This window comes from Dipteris shenzhenensis, chromosome 3, assembly GCF_047967505.1.
Source record: "Dipteris shenzhenensis isolate YYH24624 ecotype China chromosome 3, Dip_SZ_1.0, whole genome shotgun sequence".
Lineage (NCBI taxonomy): Eukaryota > Viridiplantae > Streptophyta > Polypodiopsida > Gleicheniales > Dipteridaceae > Dipteris > Dipteris shenzhenensis.
The window spans coordinates 23,173,769-23,198,337 of record NC_141598.1 but is presented as its reverse complement, the minus strand read 5'-3'; the positions used below and the strand labels follow the sequence as shown (position 1 = coordinate 23,198,337).

Below are 24,569 nucleotides of genomic sequence, written 5' to 3'. Positions count from 1 at the left end.
GATGGATGGATGGATGGATGTACACACACACACACACACACACACACACACACATAGATTCGCTCTACATATATTCTCTCTCAAGAGAGAGGGAGAGAACTACAGAGCAACGAAACTTCATCCCTTTCACTATCCTCCAAATCTTCGAGAATCATTGTCCCATTGCCGTGACACTGTTTGATTTTGTATGGCCCAATCCAATGTCAACAAAGATGTTCTTCTCCCCAATTTAGCATTCCAAAGCAAGATTGTCATACCTCTTTTTGATGTTCGGTCATGCCATGATTTTGTAATTCTCTGGATTATGTTTTGTCATCCTCTGGATTACACATTGCGACCAAGATGCCCTCAACAATAATTCATTAACCTTCATCAATTTGTCTAGCCTTTTCTTCAATGCTTCTCCCTAACCACAAAATACTCGATTTGATCTTGCATAAATATAAGTTTCTAGTAATGACAATACCAAACCTTTCTTTTTGGAGGTGAGCAAGGTGCTTAGAAAAATAGCTTGATTGTATAGTAGAATATCATCTATTTACACTGAAGAAAATTCATGCATATGCCCAAAGAGTTAATCCACAATACCTAAAAAATTAATCCATGATGCATTAGAATTCGACTAGTGCATTCTTCAAACCAAACGGCATAACCTTCCATTGACAAATGCCTTGCAGAATGGCAAAACCCATCTTATGCCAACCATCTTCATTTATTGTAACTTGACAAAATTCAAACTTCAATTGAGTTTTGCACAAGTTGAAGTGATTTCTTCATCAAGTATTTGTTCTTTGGAATGGGATATGAAATAAGTACATGGCATTTATTGAGGGGCTTATAATTGATTACAAGCCCCTTTTACCATGTTTTTTCTCTAAATGACTATTGGCATCCTTGGTGGTAGCAAGTGTGCATCACATTCCTTGATGACTTATTATGATGAAACTTTCCATTGGATTTTGGCACACAGATCTAATGTAAACTTATATTTATGATATCTCTTTAAATAAAAACCCACAATTTTCACCCACAAAAATGCTTATTGGCATAGGATGTTACTGCAACCCAAAAAGTCAAGGACCGAATGATGAGTCTCATTTATAGTAACTAATTAATCTCAACTTTGTAGAGATTTCTATCTTCTTTGGTAGGGAGCTTCTTTGAAAGGATTTCAGCATTCTTTGATAGAAACAACAATAGAGTGCTAAAAATTTCCTTGCAAGTAGTAGGAAAATCTTTGCTATATTTGGTGATGAAACATTGCATAAATTGAAAGCTAAATAAAATCCAAATGTTGTTTGTGAGCCTTCGCTTTTGGTCATAGATACTTTAAAGAATCTCTTCAAGCATTTGAGATAAGAGGGGTTTTACAAAGAAGTGACCTATTTTTTATCTTGTAGTGTGGCTAGAATTGAAAACACATGTTTCACCCAAGAAAATGTGCTGACCTACTCTTGACCAATTGTTAATGCTATGAGCTTGACTGAGTAGTAAAAAATAATAAAATGCTATTTGGGAAATTCTAGACCAATAAGGAGATCATAATTTTGCATTTCCAATGAATAGAAGTCAATTACAAATGCATGCTCATTCAAAGAAATGGGTATTGCTTGGGAAATGTATTTCTAGAATATTATATCTCCATCTTTATTTTTTTCACTTTTAGGCTAGTCTTCTAGAACTATTTGCCAAAGGTAAAGCCTTGTACCCATAGACATTTCGAGAACATCCTAATCATGGATATTGGCTGTTGTGATACCATTGTTGTTGCACTTCTTCTTATCCTTCCTCATCTTCCATAGCTTGGATGGTGAAGGATCGATCTCACCAAAAATCACAACACCTCATTCATGGCCATAGGGAGAAGAACGATGCTAACCACCATCTTTGGGGAGAATGTAGAAATAGAATGGGGGAGTGGGGTGTAGAGGGAAAGGAACCAGTGAGACTAGTGTACGTTGCAAATTCTTGAACCAAGTTTTGTTCCTAGACAACACGATTAGCAAATTTATTTTTTGGATTGATCTGCTTCTAGGGAAACTCCAAAACTTTCTTATAAAATCGAGAAAGGCAAAGAAAAATCAAATCAAGAAATTATTGGCATTTGAGGCATTCATCTAGGGAAAATCCAAAACTTTCTCATAAAGTCGAGAAAGGTAAAAAATAAGCAAATCAAGACATTATTGGCATTTGAGGCATTCGTAAGTATCAAACTTAGAAAATTCATACAAGAACTCATCTGTCAAGCCTTCAGAGACACTTTCCAATTCATCCAAGAACTCATTCGTCAAGCCTTGTTGAGAAGAGACTTTCCAATTGTCAAAGTTAAAGAATACCACAAAGAAATATCACCATGACTTTTGCGATGGTTCAAAGCACATTCATTAGCAAAGTGGCCCGGCTTTCCATAGATGTAGCACTGCTTTCCCCAAAAGTGGTTCTACCATTGCTTCAACCGCCATAAGAAAACCATCTATGAACACCGTGCAACAAGAGAGCTACTTTAGCATTTTTAAGGCTATTTAAAACCCATTTAGAACCAGTGAGGTGGTCTCAGGAGCTATTTGTATAGCTATTTTGGTGCAAAGAAGTAAATCAACCAGTATGTTATCTTATAATGTACCAAAATTCCCCTAAAAAATTGTTGCCCAAAGCCAGAATTTGTGTGCCCCTTTGTATTAAACCAAAATTCTAAAGCTAAGTGCTATCTTGAGGCGGCCCAAAGTACAAATTGGCATAACTATAACTGTTGGAATAGATCTCATTGACCAGGGGGAGGGTTGGCATATATGCTAACCTATCAGCCCAAGTACCACCCCAAGGATGTCGGTGGATGGAATGCAATTTCTAGCACTGTTTGAGCAATTTTTGGGCACTCTTTTAGAGCATGCTCATGATCGCACAGGGACTAACACCAAGAAAAAAACATGATTGCATAGATATCAAAAACTAGACTATCTCGTGCATTCAAGGATATATTAGAAATCCCGTAGCAACCCAATAGTGGCATACTCTACTACAAAATCACAATCTACTATTAAAAATTTATTACAACAGACTAAGTATATCCACCATTTGGCACTTGTTCGGAGAATATGAGAAAATAGAAACGTGTTTGTATTATTACAAAATTTTGGCAGCCTTGGACCCTGTCTACTGTAAAATTTTTATTACAAGAGTCTCAACAAATTCACCATTTGACAATTGTTGAGAGACTATGAGAAAAGAGAAACATGTTTGTATTAATACAAAATTTATAAATATTATAAAATTTTGCTAGCCTTGGGCCCTATGTACAAGCGTTCGTTTGCAACATGGGGTGCAACACTGGGCTCTATATACAAAATTTTGATTGTTTGCATCCCTCAATGCCTCCCGAAGGAAATTGAACATAAAACAGGGCACCTCAAGTTCGAAAGGGATACTACACATGTATTGCACAAGAGAAGCTACAACCAACTCTAAGCAAGGCTCCCAGCCTCAAGCAGACACAAAGACTATCACACCAAAGCTATTCCTCCATAGTGGATTGGTATGCAATAAATATATGACAATTTTTGAATTATATACACAGAGAACCATCAAAACGTAACTGAGAACCTGTTTGCAATATCAAAACCTATGAACTATCACAATTCACAATCCTGCATTTGTGTCCTGTAATGAGTAGTACACGAAAATCCACTAGGGTAGGTAGGGAATTGAGGAGAGATGACTCTAGGTTAGGTAGGGAATTGAGGAGAGATGACTCTAGGTGACAATCACACATGATTACTTACACAAGTAATCAATGATCAAAAGAGCGTGGTGATATCTGGTTTGGAACTATTCAAATTGAGGAGAGATGACCCTAGGTGACAATTACTTACACAAGTAATCAATGATCAAAAGAGCATGGTGATATTTGGTTTGGAACTATTCGAATTGCCCATGTTATTAGCCAGTGACAAGATGAGCCACATGTCATCCATACAAAAGCCCATATGGTGAGTCTATGATGTCACTCTGAGATAAAACTCTTGCTCTATCTTGCAGAGGTAGAACATGTCACAACTCACAAGCAACAAATAACCAGGTGAGGCACAAACAAGACTACAAAGCATAAACGGTCGAGTCCAGCTTAATCTTACAAGAATCGCATAACTTAGAGAAAGAACACCGGCTCTACGTTGCAAACTAAGTGGACGAAGACAACTGATAGAATTATAACATAATGTGACGCATTTAAGATCTGATTCAGACTCACATAATATGTCCAGCTCTATGCTTGACTCAAGGCCCAAACGCCCAACAAGATGAAGATTGTAACACTATAAGATGCTTCACTCAGCCCAATCACAAAATGATATGAGAAATTTTGAGCATGCATTAAAAAATCATGACAAAACAAAGATCGTAGACAAAGAGATCAAAGAAATACCTTCACTCTCTGCAGGATTGGCTGTCAGATTACTTCAAAACGTCTATCAAATGTAACCAAGAACTCGTCCAATATCCAAGTAAAGACACAGTGCACAAAACAATGGAGAGCCCCAATATGTATAGACCAGAGACCCAAACCACCTATACATCCCCAACTTAACCATCTAATCACTTTGGCAAAAGTTGCTGAATAAATCCTGCCACAGTGAGAAAAAAAACCCGTTCGAACCTACTCATTGATCCTATGAATGAGCCACCATTTAGAGAAGACCACCACGAATCAAAATCAATCCTCAAATCAATAACAACACTCGCCCGCCAATACCATCCTACGAGAGTCAGGGAGAATGAAGGTAAAGACCAAAGGGGAGACCGTCAGGGGAACATGAAGCACAGCAAATGGAGAGATGGCCACCAAAAAAGGAGAAAACATTAGGAATGTAATCCTAGGGATAACATACTTACCCCCACTAAACCCCTCCACTTTCAAATAGCTTTGAAAGCATCCTCATTCCTTAATAATCATAAAACAGCAGGCAGTTTCTTGCACGAAGAAAAGGGATGCTGGCATAATGAATGCAATTTGGGAGGGGGTGGGAGAGAGAGAGAGAGAGAGAGAGAAGAAAACACACATGAAACGATACATGAGACCGAACAACACACGCGCAGGGACAGACAGGAAAAGAGAGAGAGAGAGAGAGAGAGAGAGAGAGAGAGAGAGAGAGAGAGAGAGAGAGAGCAGTCAGCACATAAATAAACAAGACTCTGTCAAGCTGGAATCAAATCAATCACGCTTTGGAGAAGTGGTGGTTCAAAAAACCTTCTGTGTTAGCCCCCATTTTGCCTACGTCAATGTTTGCTGATTTATATGCAATTTTCAGGAAATTCATTTAGGCTCAGTGCACCAACAGAAAGATGAGAAAGACACATCCAACAGATCTTCATGCGGCATTCAAAGAGGCGATCCAGGACAATATGTGACGTCAACAAGAACAGAAAAACAAAGCAGCTCCTGAAATTAAAGAGCAAACCCCAGCTTATAAAGAAATATAATGAATGTCAGATTGGATGCCAGAGAGACAGAAAGAGAGGAGTACACCCATACAAGCAAGTCTCCAAACAAGCAGGCAGGCAAGTTTTTGGAGAGTAAACCAACAAGGAGGGTGCTGGAAAAAGGTTAACACAGTAAGTAACGGGAGCTGAAAATCTGCAAGCTGCATTCAATGCATTGGGTGACTACTTTTAGAACCAAAGGTTGTGGCTCCATTTCTGCTGTTAATGCACTTGTGTGTAACACTCCAAGTTGACATGATCACTTCTTTAAATCGTCCAAAGGCCCAATGAAAGAAAATAAGAAAGCATATGCCGTCATTGTGCACAAGACTTCCTACAAAGAGAAGCAATTGACTGGAGAAAATTTTGCATTTAGACTAAAACTACATGTAAAACTTCCCCCTCATGCAATTACAAATTTGGAGTAGCCAAATGGAGCTGTGGTAAACATGCTGACAAGGTGATAATACAAATATCAAACATAAAGTGAATCCCTTGCCTTCAGCTCTCATTCATTTAACAAAGCTGACAAAGTGACTCCAAATCAAGTTTGTTAAAACAGTCCATCTGTTCTTTCCCTGACAATTTTGCCCTAAAGATCAATAGCATGACCACCTACATGCAGTCTCGTCCCAATCTCAGGTGTAATACAGCTGGAGTTTGGGTTGTTCCATGAACTCAAGTCCATAGACCTTGGCTTTGCCACTTGACCTAGGTTGGAATGACCAACCTTTTCCTTGGTTTGGAACAATCTGCCATAGCACAATCAGTATTTTGTTAAAAAAATGAAACTATTGAAGAGTTTTCTTTGTCTTTCAGTATATCCCAAACCACTAAAAAGAGAGGAAAGTCCGGTTGTAACCCCTTTTCCTGAGGAGGATGCTGTGCACTAAATTAGTATTTATTTACCAAGCAACAGGTTTTAAAGACGAACTTTACACAATGTGTATACAGTAGAATATAATCAAAAAGCTCTGTAGTGAACCCTCAGCCTTACAGAATAATTGTGGGACAATTTTCTTTGGACTGAAACTGTTTCAAATATTCTTGCAAATTAGCATCCATTCATAACGAAGGCTCTCAGGAAGTAAGATTGCTAATCAATGAATTCTTGAGAATTTCATTAAATGGTAGGTTGGTCAGGCTTCTTAATGTAACATGTGCTCCACTCAATGCATGATCATGTCCAACATAAGCATTAATCAATTACATTCATTACGCATGATGTATAAGTTTGATCCAAAGGTGCACTAGAACAACAAAGCTAACCCATGGTGGCATGGATACTCTCATTATTGGAGCTAATAATAAGACTTACATGCTTTCCTCGTGGGAATTCTTGCTCCCAATAATTCCCGCCAGCGAACTTTGTGTTATGCAGAACATCATGTGAATACCACTTCCTACACAAGTAGAGCGCTAACATTACAATCTGAATCTACTTCATTGCATTCTTTCAATTATTTGCAAGGAATTGAGGCACGGTCATACATACTCAAGATTCTTCACAGGTATGTGACTCCCATCTTCTTCATCTGCACACATGTGGCCCCATATCGTGCTTCGGAATGCCCTAGAGGACCACTTGCTGACATCCAGTATTTTTCTTGTTACAGCACATTTTGCAATTGTGTCAGCTTTTGTAAGTTTCTCATACGTTTCCTGTAGTTTGAAAATGAAAATGAATATGCCAAGTCACCTTCTGATGGTGAGAAAAAACAGAAGCACATCCGTGGCACTACAGTTTACCCCTTTGAAAGTGAAAGAGGGAGCGACACTTTAACAAAATAATACATGAATATTCGTCATGAGTTGTATGTTCCACTTGAATAACATGGGGTAGATATATCATAAATTTGGGTCCCAATCTCAGAACACAAATGATAATGAAAACCTCTCCTTATTATAAGATATAGACCCACAAATAAAAAATGTATGCAGCTCCTCATTGCTGCACATGGTAGTTACATATCTCTAAAATCATGTATCTACCCAGTAAGTCTTACCTTGTCCAAATCATGTTTCGTGGGATCACAAGAGCTCTTTTGGTATTTGATTGAAAACTTCAAGCTCTCAAATGGATTATAAAAACTGTTGTCAAGTATGTCTCGGAATAAAAGTCTACGGTTTGACGCATCCATGTATTGATAATGGAAGTGTCCTGTAGAAAGTCAAAGTAATGTTGACTTCAAAGATATATCAACAAAAAGCTCAAGTTCATTCCCTAAGTCAGCACCTTTAACTCACCACTCATCACAGATGAAGCTCCAAAACATAACTTTTTCAACAAAATGGTGGAGCAACGTGATAAGGAATCCCTGGTCACATTAATAGTACTTTTACATGTTCAGAATTCTCTCTAGTACTAATTCATGCACAGACCAGCAAGATGAGTCTCCGACACTTTTGAGAGGCACAAGCTAGGCTTGGCCTTTGGCTAGCACAAGCAAAGTGCCACAAACATGTTCCTTATAAATTCAAACAATCAAAACCATTAAGACATGTTTTCATCATTATAATAAATAAGGACCTCGAGGTCTAAACTGTGAAGCTGATACTAGACAATAAGCAATAAAAGTCTGTATTGAAACATAACACTAACAAGAGCAGGATGACTTAACTCACGTAATTTATCTTTAATCTGGTCTGAAGTCAATGCTCTCAACTTCCTTTCCACTTGTTCATCAGTATATTCAAAAACCTGTTTCTGCCAATTTCGATGCATGCTCAACTTCTTCTCTGCCAGCCTGTAATCATATTTTGCAACCAGCTCATTCATTTCTTTCATGATACCCTCATCTCCGATAATCCCAGTAATGTATGAGCTGAACATTTTTCGGAATTGAGCCTCTTTCCTCATTGCTGAAATCTCTTGGTGGCTTCTAATTTGCTACGTGCATACCAACAGTGCACATATAGAGTCAAACTACTTTGTCTCTTCTTCCATCCTTTGCAAGAACGCATCATACACACAAAATCCATTGTCATTCTTGACATCAAGTCCAAAAATAATCCCTTTTAGCATTTTGGAGAGTACACATAGGTCAAAGAAGATCCGATTCTGTTTATTTCAACAATATCAAAAACTGGATGATATCTTACAAAAAGGAAATGTAGGAAGCAGAGAATGTTGAAGGCTGGCCAACTTATAAGTTTCAGTTTCCACTTTGAAATTAACCAATATGCAACAAAGAGGGCTCAGAAGAGGAACATAGAATGGACCAGTCTCTCGTCTCTGCCCATTTCATATGTCAATCGCCAGATAGATACTTGTCATAATGATTCAATTTTAAGGATACTAAGAAAAAATATCATTCAAAGAAAGGAAAACAAATTGCGACCTTTTGATCATACAAATCCCCGACTGCTTATTTTGAGCTGGCATAAGGGAAGGCTACTGTACCAACCTGTATTTCTTCTTCTGTTAAATTGAGAAAATTGTGCTGTCTTTTGCACGTAGATGGAAAACCAAATTGCTGGCACAGCCATCTTCGTTTTTTCTTGTGACCTGGAAATGGAGTCGCCCTTTTGCAGCCACCCTGTAGCTCCTTTCGTGAACAAAAATTTAAGTGTTACGTTTGAATAATTGTGAAACCAGAAAGACTTAGCTTCCAAAATAGACAGAAATAACATACTACTTGGATTCGCCACAACCTCTATATGATTTTCTTTTTGGATGCATTCAAATTTAAATACTAATTTTTTCTATAAAACCAAAAAGCTGAAGATGAGAATTTCAGCTGCAGGGGGTACTTGAATTTTTCCCCCTGTGGAAGATCCACATGATTTATGTAGCCTTATGACACCCTCAAAATCACAATTATCATTTTGACAATCACTATAGTTCTGGGCAGGTTCCAGTTTGTTGATTGATTTTTCTTCTTGTGGCAAGAAAACTTCGGAAGACATTGTAAATCTGTGATGATGCTATCCTGCAACAAATACAATCCTCGAAGGTTCAAAAGTTGGAAGGTGTTGACTCCTCAAACGTAATCTGCAGGTTTTGACGCTTCAAGAACAAGACATTCAATAAGCCTTAGCTCTCTCTCTCTCTCTCTCTCTCTCTCTCTCACACACACACACACACAGACCCCCACCACCAATATGAAACGTGTTAATTAGAAACATTTTCAACAGATTAATGGAAGAAGGTTTTCCCAGTAATATAGTGGGGAGTAGTAGAAAAGACACAAAGAACTGCAGGACGTGATACGATAAGCAGTTTGATTGCCAAGCTTTTTGGGATCTGAAAATAAGTCCATGAACAGAGGATAATAATGTACGCTCATCACAAGCGGTTTCAAGCCAAAGCATTCAATAAAAGATCACTTAATTACCATAAGCTCAATGATAGATGGACTCAAGAAAAGAAAACTCTCTCTTCTACTCCTCCAAGGATTTCATATGTTGACACAGCTATGGGATAGAATGGCAACTTTTCCTAGGGATATAGGAGGTGTAACTTCATGATTAACTGGCAGGGTTCGGTTGAGCTAAGCTAGATGCTGGTAGATGAAACAAGGTTGCCCACTCTCCCCAACCTTATTTGGGATATTCATAGAGGAGCCTGAAAACCGGAGAAAGAGAAAACAAATAAAAAGCATCCAAATAACTGAGGAATCCATTCTTGATCTACTACAAGGGATAAATCTAATCTCCAAGATGCTTGAATGCACTCAAAAATTTCTGAAAGTTCTCTGAGATGGAGGTGACCCTGCACAAGAACAAAGTCGTGATCATGGGGGCGAGGGGCAAAGAGAACATTTCTGACAGATGGAAATTGTTGCTTCATATACATATTTGGGACCAAAAGTCATTGAACTAGAAGTGAAATGCTTGCGGGGAAAGAAGAATCTCAGGAGAACAGAACTCACTCTTTTAGATGCAAATTAAATGCAGAAAGACACATATATGGAATTGGAAAATGAGGAAGTCCTCATTCACCAGAGTGGTACAACCCTGTTTGTATGGCTTCCAAGCATGGGAACAAGGAGCATATAAAAGAATTCAATCTAATCAAAAGGGGTTCATCGCTGCTGCTGCACTTGTGTGGCCCTCTCTAGTGCCTTGTGCACTTCTGAGGGTCACTGTTACTGCCTGCAAAGAGCTGTTCGGAAATTAAATTGCTTCTTCTCCCTCCCAATGGGTGTTTTATACAAGGGCTGGAAGACACCTGTTCTGGCCGACTGGCCCTACTGCAGGTCGACCCGATTAGGCTTTGGCTGATCTGCCTAGGGTTTGGCAGACCAGCCTACTCTGCTGGCTCTCCAGGCCAGGCCCTACAGACCTATAAAGGCTCATTCTCTCGGCCAGCAACAGACAGTTGTGCCCCTTCAATGGGGCCTCAAATAGGCTGCATACTGCCCTGAATAAGGGCCCATGTATGACCCAAATGATCAAGGCTTCCATGGCCATCCCTTCAAAAAGCAGAGCTGCCCTAAAAGGTGGATCTCCATCAACTACAAGGACAAGTATATGCTGCCCATGTGGCAGCTGGTGTTCGTCCCACATGGCAGCCTCTCTCCATCCATAGTCCCCCTATCACGTTGTAGATGTCAGTTCCTCTTGTCCTGTGGCTCTCTCATCATTGACATGAAGTCTTTGACAGAATCTGCTACATGAACCTTCAGCATTCTGCAACTGGATCTCTCTGGAGTGGCCTCTTTGACAACTGACCTTATTAGCATTGTACCCTCCAAGAAGTCCACGATGACAACTCTCACAATCATCAAGAAAAGACATCAGATGCCCATACTATGAAGCTGTCGCCTCTGGTTGTATGGCGGATCTTTAACCTCCTTTCTTCCTAAGGGCAGACTCAATCATGATGAAGGCTAGCTCTTAAGGAGAAGCCTAATCGCATGAACCTTCAGCATTCTGCAACTGGATCTCTCTGGAGTGGCCTCTTTGACAACTGACCTTATTAGCATTGTACCCTCCAAGAAGTCCACGATGACAACTCTCACAATCATCAAGAAAAGACATCAGATGCCCATACTATGAAGCTGTTGCCTCTGGTTGTATGGCGGATCTTTAACCTCCTTTCTTCCTAAGGGCAGACTCAATCATGATGAAGGCTAGCTCTTAAGGAGAAGGCTAGCTCACAAATGAGACACCTTGGAATATCTTATCGTAAATGCCTGACATTATAATAGTCACCTTATTGTCTGCAAATCTTGTCATGGGATGCTTGGGGAAACCTCCAAGAACAGCACCGCAATGTGAGCCTTTGGTTCTTCCTTCTGGGCCTACTCCACGTTCTTCTTCTATTAATTTGCCTTCTTCAATATGAAATCTTTTGCTATGTGTCCAAGCTTATCACAAAAGAAGCATTTCATTTGTTTCTTCTTACCTCTATCTTCTGAAGAGTCCCTTATCTGTTTTGAAGAGTCACCATCATGACCCTGTTTTTCACCTTTGAAGCAAGAAAGGCCTTGTCATCCATGCTGTTTTCCCCATGCTTCTCCCTGGATTCCTCTTGCATGAGCATTAGGCCCAACTCATCAAAAGTGACTGCCTTGGATTGCTCTTCAGTAGTTAGTGTAGTCAGCAATCCTAGGAAGCATATTCAGCACTAAAAAGGTTAATTGACTTGGTCTTTTGACCTATAGCGCTGATAACCTAGATCTTAATCAAATGCTCCCTTAGTAGATCTCCTTTCTCCGTCTTCATTGTGAACAACTTATTATGGCGTGCAAGAATCCAGCCATTGTTGTTTGTTTAATACAAGTCTTTCAATATGGTCTAAGCCTCCTCTGAAGTATCCACCAAATAGATTTACGGAATCACTCCATACGTCATTGTAGCAATGATCAAAGGTAACTCCCCACGTCCTTCCTCCTCCCATTTTTCCACCTATGCTAGGTCAACTGGTTTCACTACTTACTTGAGGTCACCTAGTTGATTTTTGGGTTTCAGTTCTTCGTCCATGGCCATCTTCCAATCTTCCTTGCCATCATGTGGCTCCTTAGCTTCACCTTTCAGATTAGGTAATAGCTCTCATCTAGCTTGCAATTGTCCCCAAATTTGGCTAATGACATCTTTGAAGCCATAGAAACTTGAAGAATCTAAAAAGTTAACTGAAAGATAGCACATCCTGCTCACCTGCACCTATTTTGAAGTACACATGTTTGGATCTAAGTCACAATGCACTCTTCCTCTACATCTCTGAGTTGATCTTCTGATCACGTTGATCTCTAGGTCCCTTTAAGCTCAATTACCTCTGGTCCTTTGGATCATGACTTGGCTCTGATACAATGTTAGAGAATCTAAGCATGTACCTCTAGCTCAAATTCTAGCTTGTGATACCATGGTAGAATACACAATGGAAAGTAAACTGCGCCCGTGAGATCACACCTAAGATCTCTACATCCTACTCAAAGATGTGCACATATACATATAAAAATCTGAAGTACACAGCAAGATATGGCAACCAATAACTGAGTAGACATGTCCACTGAAGGACCAAAACATGGATACAAAAGTGCACTCACTATTACACTACATGGACAGCGCCAAAATCATTCTCTAAACATAGAGCAAATAGTGCAGTTTCAAGCTCATGACATCAGAAAGTTGAAAGCCAGGAAGAATATATGATTTCACGCATCCATATATATGCACCCACCCACACTTGAGCATCCATTTATACTGAGTTTTTGTGGAGCTAGAGGTAAAGCCATGATGAAGTATAAGCTAGTATAAATCATATCTACTATAAGCTGGACGTTGGGGATCTTGACCTTCTTCTTTCAACTGGCAAATGCTCGTTTTCCCACTCCAATAATTGAGCCATCCTCCATCTAATGACAGAAGCAGTTTCAGAGAGGAGTCGTGTGGCGGGAAAGAAGTTGTCCTACAATGCACAGCACTATACAGCAGATATAGATACAGCTAATGTTATTCCTTTCGTTCAGCTGCTCTTGGGAAAAGGCACTTTCCCAACAGCCACTACATTCTGGAATCTGGCCCTTGACTCTCTGACCTGGGCATTACAGCCCTTTCTATGCAGACGACCTTTTCAAAATTTGGCCCTCGACGGTTTGCTTATTGACTTCTGATCTTGTTGAGGCTCTGTCCTCTTGCACTCTTAGGATTGTTCTGTTTCAGCTTCTAAAGAGCCTTAATTTGACTCTGGCAAGCATTGTCGGTGTCTTTTACAAACCTTCACAAGTCACCTCTCTCTCTCTCTCTCTCTCTCTCTCCACTGAGACCCTGCTGTCTATTCTCAGTCGCCCAGTGCATATTGTTCCTCAGACAGCATACAAAGGACTGCCACAATGATACCACACTGTATATCTATCTTTTTCGCATGGGTTCAGATATTTGTCCATGCCCACAGTGTGGCTCCACTGATTCAGATTTCTTCTAATTGTATTTGTTTTTTTTTCAGTCTCATAGACCCATCGATCTTTCGAAGACTTTAATAAACTCTCTCTCTCTATGTGTGTGTGTGTGTGTGTGTGTGTGCGCGCGCGCGCTCTCGCTTTCACCACACAAAAAAAAGTGCTCTCGCGCATGTACGTAGGCACACGTTCTCCTATCTATCTATCTATCTATTTATCTATAGGACATTGATTTTCAAACTATCTCAAAGGTTGCAAAATTCAAGCCACACCTAAGTGCTCACATGTCTAACAAGCGCACGTCACGTCATCTTCTTAAACGTGAATTATATTTGGATGCTGGTTAATGCTGAGTACATAGATTTATATCTATAAAAACCTCTAATCATTGTATGTGCTAAGCAATATATTTAAGGAAAGTCTTGAGAGCCTTCTCAGTTATCCACCAAAGCTTATATTCTGAACACACACACACACACACATAATCTCTAAATCGAGGCAGAAGACAGAACAATAAACGATGTGCATGAGGGAGATTATCCGTGCACTCAGCACGAATCATAACATCCCGTCCGAGCAGGCTTGAAGCTCACAAAACCAGCCCGGCCTGGATGCCCGAATTCCCGTATGAAAAAGTGCAGTCAAACAGCACACACTCGGTGGCTTTCTCTTTGAGTGTGTCACGAGTTTTTCAATCTGATGCTCCACGACGTCTAATCGATTGTCCGAGGTTAAACATAACAAGTAGAGTTACTGCTTTTTTCAGGCTACCATCAGCAAGAGTTCTTCCGTCAAGTAGTAACTAACGTCTTCTACTCTAGTATAAAACAATTGCTGCGATAGCAGCAGCTACAATGTGTATGGTAACGTTGGCGAGACGAGAAGATCGCAACTGCGGAGTGCAAACTTTTGGCGAGACGTAAGAAGGTATTAAACGAAATACACAGCACCCAAACCAATATTGCAGATGTGGGGTGGTAAGCGACGAGCACAACATGATGAAGCGTCTCCATTTGCATGCGAAAAGACAGGCGTAAAATACCTGGGAGGGTGATCTCGTGAGTCGTCAAATTTGATTTTTCAACGACCACTCCCATTTTTTGTAACTATGATGGTTTATTACTCGCATTTTGGTAACTATCATGCATTCTTGCACTTTGGGTTTAATAGATAGGCCTCCCACACCAATAAGAGAATTTGGGGTTGCCTTGGGGTACCCCCCACCTCCTCGAGCGAACCTCCTACAGCCATGAGGACAGAGTATCTGCTGCTTGCAATGACAGGGGCGTTGAGGGACCAGCTGTATCTCCACTCGTTGTCAGCCAGTTTTGGCAATCTTCGCTTGCTTTGTATGGGGCTGGTGTGCCAGGTTTGGAGGCTCTCTAACAAGCCTACTGCGAAGACAGCCCTAGCGATGGTATGTGGATGGCCTCTAAACTTCCCACTTTTACACTATGGCATACCTTAGGCTAGTTACACACCAAGATGTGGATGCCCATGAAGAGTTGAAAGCACCAATTAGAGAAAAAAAAAGCAAGCTAGCGGGCGCCATAAAACTCCCTAGACATGTTCTATTTAGGGGGAGCATTCAATGCTTCCCCCGCCCTCTTTTCATTCTGAATTGGGCGAGGGAGCTCCCCTGCCCAACTCCGTTTGCAAGACTACCAATCCAATCACAGTTGATTGTTTGGGCTCTCGATGTGCAATCACTCCTCGTAGACGCTACTGGCAGTGTGTAAGCCATCGTGGACCAAGTGCGTCTCTCAACCTTGCGACCCCCACTCACAAAGTAGACATCACTTAGGCAAGGAGCAACGATGTTGTAACTGCCCTTAGATCGCTTCCGACGATGGCTAATAAGGCTAGTCTAGCCCCATTGGCAATCGAATTTCTACGTCCCACGCTCGTTAGACTATTGTAGCTACTTTTCTCCCAGCCTTGTGTCACTAGGCTAATAGGCTTTTGAGGGTCTACTAGTAGAATATTATAGTGCCCAAGCATTATCATTGGCCAAAAGGCTTTGCTCTTGATGCAATTAGGTGAAGCAGCCTGCATAATCCCTTTCAAGCCTCAATAATCCTACCATGGATTCAAGCAAGCCTTCACGGAGCACTGTTTTTACAATGCTAGCTAGACATCCCACTATTGGACTCTTAGCCCTGGCAGCCATTCAAGGAAGCACTCTTATCAAACCATTGAGACCACTCGAGGCATAGTAAAACAAGGGAAACACTACCAATAGGAAAGCTTTGTCATTCTCATAGAAAAAGAGAGAAAAAATATGCACCTTCTTTATTATCATGCATTATCCAATTCGATTATCTTGATTATTATTTTCACGTGAGAAAAACTCTTTGAGGGACAAAATCAATTGTGCTACTAATCTGCAGTCTTATATCTATAAGATAGCACAAACTTGAGTCAAGGTTGACGAGATAATCCAAGAGTGAGCGTGTTGGAAGCAAATGGAGAGTGCTCAATGAGAAGAGGAAAGCTCAAGAAGGAGGGAAGGAGAGAAAATGGTGAAACACAAGGATTAAGTCAACACTTAAGATGGCATTGACTGTCACCTTCATTAAAGAGAAGGCTAAGGTGATCCACACCATACAAAGGGGGTGAGCACCCATTACATGGGAAACTAAGTCCTCATCTCCTAATCCATCTCCTTTCCATGATCCCCAGCCACCAATCATGCAGATTTGACCAATCTAATCACACCGATGTATAATTCTCTACACTCCCCCTCAATATGAAATGGGTGAAGTATTACACTAACACCATGTGATATTAATTAAGGGAGAAGTCTTTATCAATTACATGCTTATTTCTAGGTTTTGGATATAATTGAAGACATGGTGTTAACTTGACACAACTCACTATAGAAAGAGAGTAGTGTGTTGATAAAGGACTCTATGGGTGTAATCATCCCAAAACATCAACGGCTCTAAGTGTCACTATATGATCTGATGGGAATACGAAGGTCTTACGAATGTCATTTGTGATGACATGGAAGTGTCTCTTCCTTTACAAGAGGGATATCATATGCATGAGGATACAAATATAATAAGAGTCAAAAAATGTATGTCAATATTTAATAGTGACCTCTCCTCTCCAAGTCCCATAAGTATTTCGCTATTTAGATGTCTCCAAAAACATGGTAAATCAAGGTGAAAGTGTGAGAATAGATTGCACTCTCTGGATCAACTTTTCTCCCAGCAAGCAAAATATATGCTCTTGATTATCAAGAGATGAACAACCATTTGCCATATGTAAATGGTCTTGCCAATAAAATTTCTTGGGTCATTGACGCCCGAATTATTATTATTTTACTATCACCCATGTTCTAAGGCGCTCGATGTCACCAAGTAACACTCTTTCTCTGATGCAGTGCTCTCTGACATCAATGTGCTTGGTCCTAGAGTGATATACTAGATTCTTGGCCAATGCTTGAGCCGATTGATTATCATAGTATATTGTTGTTGGATTTGATTCATCAAAGTAATCTATTTTTGACGATAGTCTTCTTAGCCATATAGCCTCACATGCACCTATAGTGAGTGCCCTATATTCTACTTTAGTTGAAGACAAAGAAACAGTTGGTTGTTTGCTTGACAATCATGATATAGCACCTTGACCAAGGAAAAATGCATATCCTTGTGTCGATCTCCTTGTCTCATGATCTATGACATAGTCACTGTCACAGTATCCATGCAACCTTGGATGACTTCCTTTGTATTCTATTCCAAACTGTCTTGTACCTCTGATGTCTCTCAAGACACTTTTGGCTGCATTCCAATGAGACTGTTTTGGATTTGCCATAAGCTATGCTAGTGAACTTACTGCATAACAAATATCTAGCCGTCTAATAGTTAGATATATAAGAGATCCAATGAGCTGTCGATAGTATGTTGAGATATGGAGCTCTACTCGCGATATGCCAAGGTGACCGTTGTGCATTTATGTCACCGACTTGTTAGGTACAGATGTGGTTGGTACACCGCCCACGAATAATAGCTGGATGACAGCTATCCTTATCTACTCTAGTTTGTGGCTCAGTTAGTATGCCACCTTAGTTAGTTGAGTTTGGTTTGAGACCCACATATAGGGTTCTTCTATTTCTTTGTACTTGAGTTCTTTTGGCTTTCACAACTAAGAAGAGGAAAACTGTTTTCAGCCTCCACCTTTGTGTGTATTCCCACATTGTGCATGTGAGAAAGCCGCAAGTGAGACTCCTTCCCTCTCTCCCACTATCTTCACATGGTATCAGAGCCTTGTTCGTGGTAAGGAGCTCAAGAAAGCAAACCAAGTTCGTGGTGTCCTGGTAAGAGGACCAGTGTTGCTTTCCTATTTCGAGTTTGGGAGCAAATCTCTACAGGTAGCACAGCCAGAAGTGCAAGAGTGCACTGTCTCAGATTGAGACGCCCTTCGCGGTGTGGCGAGAGGGCAGTATATTGCTATGCAAATCCATTTGTGGCTATTTCGGGGCCCGTTTTTTTGATTCGAGGCCATTTCGGGGCCCGTTTTGAAGGCGAAAGTTCTTCGCAGGCATTAAGAAAAAGGCCCTGTTTTTGCTGTGCGACCACTACTCTGCTGGTCAATGAAAAGTTGCCGCAGAAATTGCATCGTATGCCTGTGTGCAGAGATATTGGGAGTTGCAGAATCATGCTTGTTGCCTGTTGATGCAAAATCGTCACTAGGAAGTGACTGTGTGGTCAAATACCACTTTCATCAGTTTTGCAGATCTGCCCGTGTGAGGCAAAAGCTGTGTTTTTTACAGTGACAGAATATTTTGCAGTGTTCTGTAATGGCGTCTGATTCTCTTTCACAGATTGTCACAGAAAAGCTTGACAAGAACAACTTCCAGGCATGGAAGTTTAGAATGACGAATTTCCTCCTGAGAAAAGGCTATTGGGAGTTCATTACAGGAAATGAAGAAGAACCAGTTCTTCCTAATGTTCCCAATCAACAGGAAATGCAGGCATTTAAAGGATGGCATGAGAGAGCCAGGAAAGTTATGTACTGGCTGTCTATCAGTATTTCTGATTCTATGATTGTGCATATTCAGGATGCAAGTACGCCAAAGGAGGCATGGGATACTTTGGCAAAAATGTACAGCGCGATATCTTCATCACTATCACCTGTGATGATCAAATCATCAACATAAATGACAAGCAGCATAATGCTATTGAAGCAGAAGTTTGAGTTGAAGGATTTGGGAGAGCTACGTTATTTCTTGGGCATTGAGGTGATTAGATCACCAAGTGGGATACAGCTCTTGCAGAGGCAGTATGGATTGGACATGCTGTCCAAATATGGGATGACAGGCTGTAAGCCTATTTTAGTTCCTTTGGAGCAGAATGTGAAGCTAAGCACAGATGCAGGTGAGCTTCTGGAAGACCCTACTATGTACAGACGCATAGCAGGAAGTTTGATTTATATGACTATTACCAGGCCAGATTTAAGCTATGCTATTGGATTGGTAAGTCAGTTTATGCAGGCTCCAAGGAAACCGCATTTGGATGCGGCTAGACGCATACTCAGGTATGTGAAGTCCACGTTGCAGTATGGACTATTTTATGAGGCTGGGGTTCAGATACAGTTGCATGGATACACTGATGCTGATTGGGCTGGTAGTATTTCTGATAGACGATCTACCAGTGGATATGTGTTCTCTTTTGGGAGTGCTGTAGTCACTTGGAGCAGCAAGAAACAGCCTACAGTTGCCTTGTCGAGCACAGAGGCTAAGTACAGGGGTGCAGCAATGGTTGCATGCGAGGTAGCTTGGTTGCATAAGCTACTCTATGATATGCATCAGTCTATAGATGGGCCAGTTGTCATTTATTGTGACAACATGAGCAGTATACACTTGGCAAATAACCCAGTCTATCATGCTAGAACAAAGCACATTGAGGTGCATTATCACTATGTGTGGGAGAAGGTTTTACTAGGTCTTATTGATCTAGTTTATGTCAACACAGAGGATCAGGTAGCTAACATATTCACGAAAGCATTGGGCGTAGAGAAGCTGCGCAAGTTCAGAGACCTGCTTGGTGTGCAGGAATTGGGATTGAGCTCGAGGGGGAGTGTTGAGATATCGAGCTCCACTCGCGATATGCCAGGGTGACCGTTGTGCATTTATGTCACCGACTTGTTAGCTATAGATGTGGTTGGTACACCGCCCACGAATAATAGCTGGATGACAGCTATCCTTATCTACTCTAGTTTGTGGCTCAGTTAGTATGCCACCTTAGTTAGTTGAGTTTGGTTCGAGACCCACATATAGGGTTCTTCTATTTCTTTGTACTTGAGTTCTTTTGGCTTTCACAACTAAGAAGAGGAAAACTGTTTTCAGCCTCCACCTTTGTGTGTATTCCCCCATTGTGCATGTGAGAAAGCCGCAAGTGAGACTCCTTCCCTCTCTCCCACTATCTTCACATAGTACCTGTCATTGATGGTAGGATTTTTTGAATCTTTAGTAAGTTTCAAACTCTGTTCCATGGGAGTGGCTGCAATCTTGCAATTTGTCATATAAAACTTCTAGAGACTCTCAACATATTTGAGCTGATTCATAAAGATGCTATTTGAATCTCTCCAAAACTCAATACCAAGACATTAGTGCATAAGTCCAAGATCTTTCATGTCAAACTCTGCAGATAAGTCTTGTTTTAGCTTTTTGATGAAGCTATCCTTGCTTCTGGTCACAATCAAATCATCTACATACAAAAGTGCAATAGTAATGTCCTCCCCTTGAACTTTGTAGTAGAGAGTATGATATGCATTGGATTTCATATATCCTAGATCAGTAAAATACTTGTCGATTTTTTTGTACCAACTTCTGGGTGCTTGCTTTAAGCCGTAGAGACTTTTCTTGAGATGGCAAACCTGATTCTCTTTTCTTGGTTTAACATAACCTGTTGGTTGTTGCATGTAGACTTCCTCGTCTAGGTAACCATTGATAAAAGCATTCTTGACATCGAGCTGATACACATTCCATCTGCTGAGTGTCGCTAGTGATATCAAGAACCATATGGAATCCATCTTTGCTATTGGAGCATAAGTCTCATCATAATCCTGACCATATTGCTGTGCAAATCCTTTTGCGGCTAGTCTGGCTCTGTATCTTTCAACGCTTCCATCTAGATTGTACTTCACTTTGTATACCCATTTGTTTGCTATGGCCTTTCTTGGTGGAAGGTCGCATAATTCCCAAGTATTATTCCTATACAAAGCTGCCATTTCTTCATTCATAGAAGTTTGCCATTCTGGCTTGTCAACTGCATCTTTGAAGTACACTGGCTCTTCTGTAGCCATGATGGTAGTCATAAGAGCATAGTTGGTGGTTTCAACTTGAATTGCTTTGCCTTTCCGAGCATATGTTCTAAGAATTGCTTTCCCTAGTAGACTGTCGGAGTTGCTGGGGCTCTACTAGGAGTGCTTCTGAAAATTCTTGCTCTTCTTCATCAACCTTTTCTGTAGATGACTGCGTAATCGGTGTGTCTCTCTCCTTTGTATTTGAGGTTTTCCATTCTGGTTCCTCATCAAAGATTACATCTCTGGAGATAATGACCTTTCGGTTTATGGGATCATACAACTTGTATGCTTTGTTGTCTTTACTATAGCCAACCATGATGCATTTACATGACTTTGCATCCAATTTTCTGTGATGATTGTCATGTATGTGGGCATATGCTATGCAACCAAATATGCGGAGATGCCCAATGCGTGGTTTCTGTCCAGTGAATGCTTCATAAGGTGTCATACCCTGAATTGGCTCGATCGAAAGCCGATTAAGCAAGTAGTTTGTAGTGGCTATTGCTTCTACCTAATCCTGATTCAGAAGATGCTTCTCACTAAGCATTGCTCTAGCGTACCATTCTTCCTTTTATCTCTTGCATTTTGCTAAGGAGTATCTGCACAAGTAAATTGTCTTCGAATGCCGTGACTTCTACAAAAGTTCATGAATGCTGAAGACATGTATTCACCTCCTCTATCTGATCTCATGACTTTGATCTTTCTGCTTGTCTGGTTTTCAACCATGGCTTTGAATTCTTGAAATCTAGAAAAGACTTCAGATTTCTCTTTCAAAAAGTAGACCCAACAATATCTGCTATAGTCGTTGATGAAAGTCAAGTAGTAAAGTGAACCATTGATGCTGCGGGTCTGGGCGTAACCCCATACCAGAAGAGGGTGAGAAATAGGGAGAGCTAGAAGAGAGTCACACAACTTTTTTGTGGCTACAAAACACCCTAATCTTCTTTGTCATTCATTTATATATGTCTTTGAGTATTTTACACAACCGGGGTTAAGGCACAGTGAGTGGCCTTTGACCCCCACAACCCTCCCCCCCCTCTCCTCCACCACCCCCCCCACCCTCATCCCTCTTAAGGGCCTTAGGGCCTTGCAAGCCATACCTGGCCACCCATGGTAGCAAAACCACCAATGACGGTGTGGTGACCCCTCACTCGACGCCCTCCCAATGCACTACAACCCCCGCGGGCGACCCCCTCTGACTCCTCCCTTCTTCTGGTCTTTCCCCCTCCTTCTGGGTCTTTCCCCCTCCACTCCCCACCTTACACTACTCCCTTCCCCCCTCGACTCCCACCTCCCCTCACCCCCCTCTCCTCCAGGCCCCACCCCTCCCGGCGCCCCCCCCCCTCTCTATGTTATTTTATTAAATTTTCTTCTTTTTTTAAAGGAGAGTAAAGCTAACCATAATACTAACCCAAGTATTAACCCATGTTATGCTAGGTTAGGTTAGGTTAATTAGGCTAGATTAACTGGGTTAGGTTAGGTTAGACTAAGTTAGGTTAGGCTAATTGCATAGTTAGAGTAACTAGCTTAATTAAGTTTCCCAGTTAGAGTAACTAGACAGTTAAACTAACCAATAGTTAGACTAACTAACCCTAGTCCATTTGTCTTAAAAGTAAAGACCATTCATGACACACTGAAGCCTCAAGACCCCTTAAAAGGCTTAATTTTGGCACAAAATTAACCCTCCATTACTCACTCATTTGGTGGCCAAATTGGACCCCGTTCGAACTAGGATTTCACATAAAGAAACACATGCTATGGGGAGTTTTTCTAGACCATTAAAATTCTTTTAGGAATCCCTCACACTTGTGAATTTGCAGTGGTAGTGTGGGCTCTTTTTCACACTAATTTGCTCATAACTTTCAGTCGTGATCTCCGATTGATGATTCGTCTGCACTGGCACATTCACACACTCAAGGGGGACAATCCTAGGTACAATTAAATCACCTAGATTGAGTATTGTGCAAAGTTTCATGCCCATGAGATCCCATTTTCATGGTCAAGGACGAGCATTTCCATGTTTCTGCACATGCATCCCCTCTTCTGCTTTGAAATAATGCACCAATGGTGTTCTAGTCATGCGAATGGGACTTGATGGCCACGATACTTTGCAAGGGATGAAAAATCACCTATATTGAGTCTTTTGTGAAGTATCATGTCCATTGTATCCCATTTGCATGGTCAAGAATGAACATGTCCATGTTTTTTCCCATGCATCCCCTCTTCTGCTTTCAACTAATGCCTCAGTGGTATTCTAGTCATGCAAATGGACTTGATGGTCCCAATAATTTTCAAGGGACACAAACTAACCTATATTTAGTCATTCACAAAGTATCATGGCCATCAAATCCCATTTGCATGGTCAAGAATGAACAATTCCATGTTTTTGCCCATGCATCCCCTCTTCTTGTTAAAAATAATGTACTGGTGGTATTCTAGTCATGCAAATGGAACCCTATGCCCATGATACTTTTCAAGGGACTAAAAATCATCTATTTTGAGGCTCATGCAAAGTAACATGACCATCGTATCTACTACGTCAGCCATAATCCCAGAACCATGTATTGTGACTGTGGTTAGGCGGGAAACCCGAGGGCTTGACGATGCTTGCATACGATGAGGCCTAGAGGGTTTGGGTCTAGGTTCACGCTTAGGAATAGACATTAATTAAGAGGTGCAAAGGAGAGCCCATGAGGGGGCTAGAAAGGTAAGGTCCCTTGTGGGACACATGGCACCAAAAGAGGAGGATACTTTGCAAGCATTGGGCTTGGGGGAGGTTTCTAGAGAGTGATCTTCAGTATGATGAAAAAGGAAAGACTACTTATGAAAAGGGGATCACTAGGAAATCGTGGTTGGGAGGAAATGAACAAGAGCCCTCAGAATCATTAGATGTATCAGTATCCCATTTGCATGGTCAAGAACGCACATGTTTACGTTTTTGCTCATACATACCCTCTTCTGCTTTGAAATAATACCTAGGTGGTGTTCTAGTCATGCAAATGGAACCCAATGGTCACGATACTTTGAAAGGGACTCAAACTCACCCATATTGAGTCTTGTGAAAAGTATCATGGACATTGAATCCCATTTGCATGGTCAAGAATGAACATTTCCATGTTTTTGCCCATGCATCCACTCTTCTTGTTCAAGAATAGTGCAACGCTGCTTTTTCTAGTCATGAAATGGGACCCGATGGCCACGATACTTTAAAGAGACTCAAAATTACTTGTGTGAGTCTTGTGAAAAGTATCATGGCCATTGGATGCCATTTTCATTGTCAAGCATGAACATTTCCATGTTTTGTCCCATGTATCCCCTCTTCTAGTTTCATAATAATTCACCGGTGGTGTTCTAGTCATGAAATTGGGACCTGATGGCCACAATACTTTGCAAGGGGCTAAAAATCACCTATTTTAAGGCCTCTAAAAAGTACCATGG

General features: G+C 40.9%; 1 protein-coding gene across 1 annotated transcript; it reads right to left on the bottom strand.

Annotated features, from left to right (window-relative positions):
• Window positions 1-5,941: 5,941 nt before the first annotated feature.
• LOC147903531 (uncharacterized) lies at window positions 5,942-14,968 on the bottom strand. Its single transcript, XM_087372966.1, has 8 exons — window positions 14,863-14,968; window positions 9,229-9,484; window positions 8,883-9,023; window positions 8,101-8,365; window positions 7,482-7,636; window positions 6,971-7,137; window positions 6,794-6,878; window positions 5,942-6,227 (listed from the first exon to the last, which is right to left on the bottom strand). The coding sequence occupies exons 2-8, from the start codon at window positions 9,382-9,384 to the stop codon at window positions 6,114-6,116; spliced, it is 1,083 nt and encodes a 360-aa protein (XP_087229092.1). The 5' UTR covers window positions 9,385-9,484; window positions 14,863-14,968; the 3' UTR covers window positions 5,942-6,113.
• Between the last annotated feature and the right edge of the window lie 9,601 nt (window positions 14,969-24,569).

Excerpts from the sequence above, each read along its gene's own strand:
- LOC147903531 (XM_087372966.1), bottom strand. The coding sequence starts at position 9,384 with ATGTCTTCCGAAGTTTTCTTGCCACAAGAAGAAAAATCAATCAACAAA. Across the intron at positions 9,024-9,228 it reads CCACAGGGGGAAAAATTCAA|GAGCTACAGGGTGGCTGCAA; the intron begins GTACCCCCTGCA and ends TGTTCACGAAAG. Across the intron at positions 6,228-6,793 it reads AATTCCCACGAGGAAAGCAT|ATTGTTCCAAACCAAGGAAA; the intron begins GTAAGTCTTATT and ends GTGCTATGGCAG.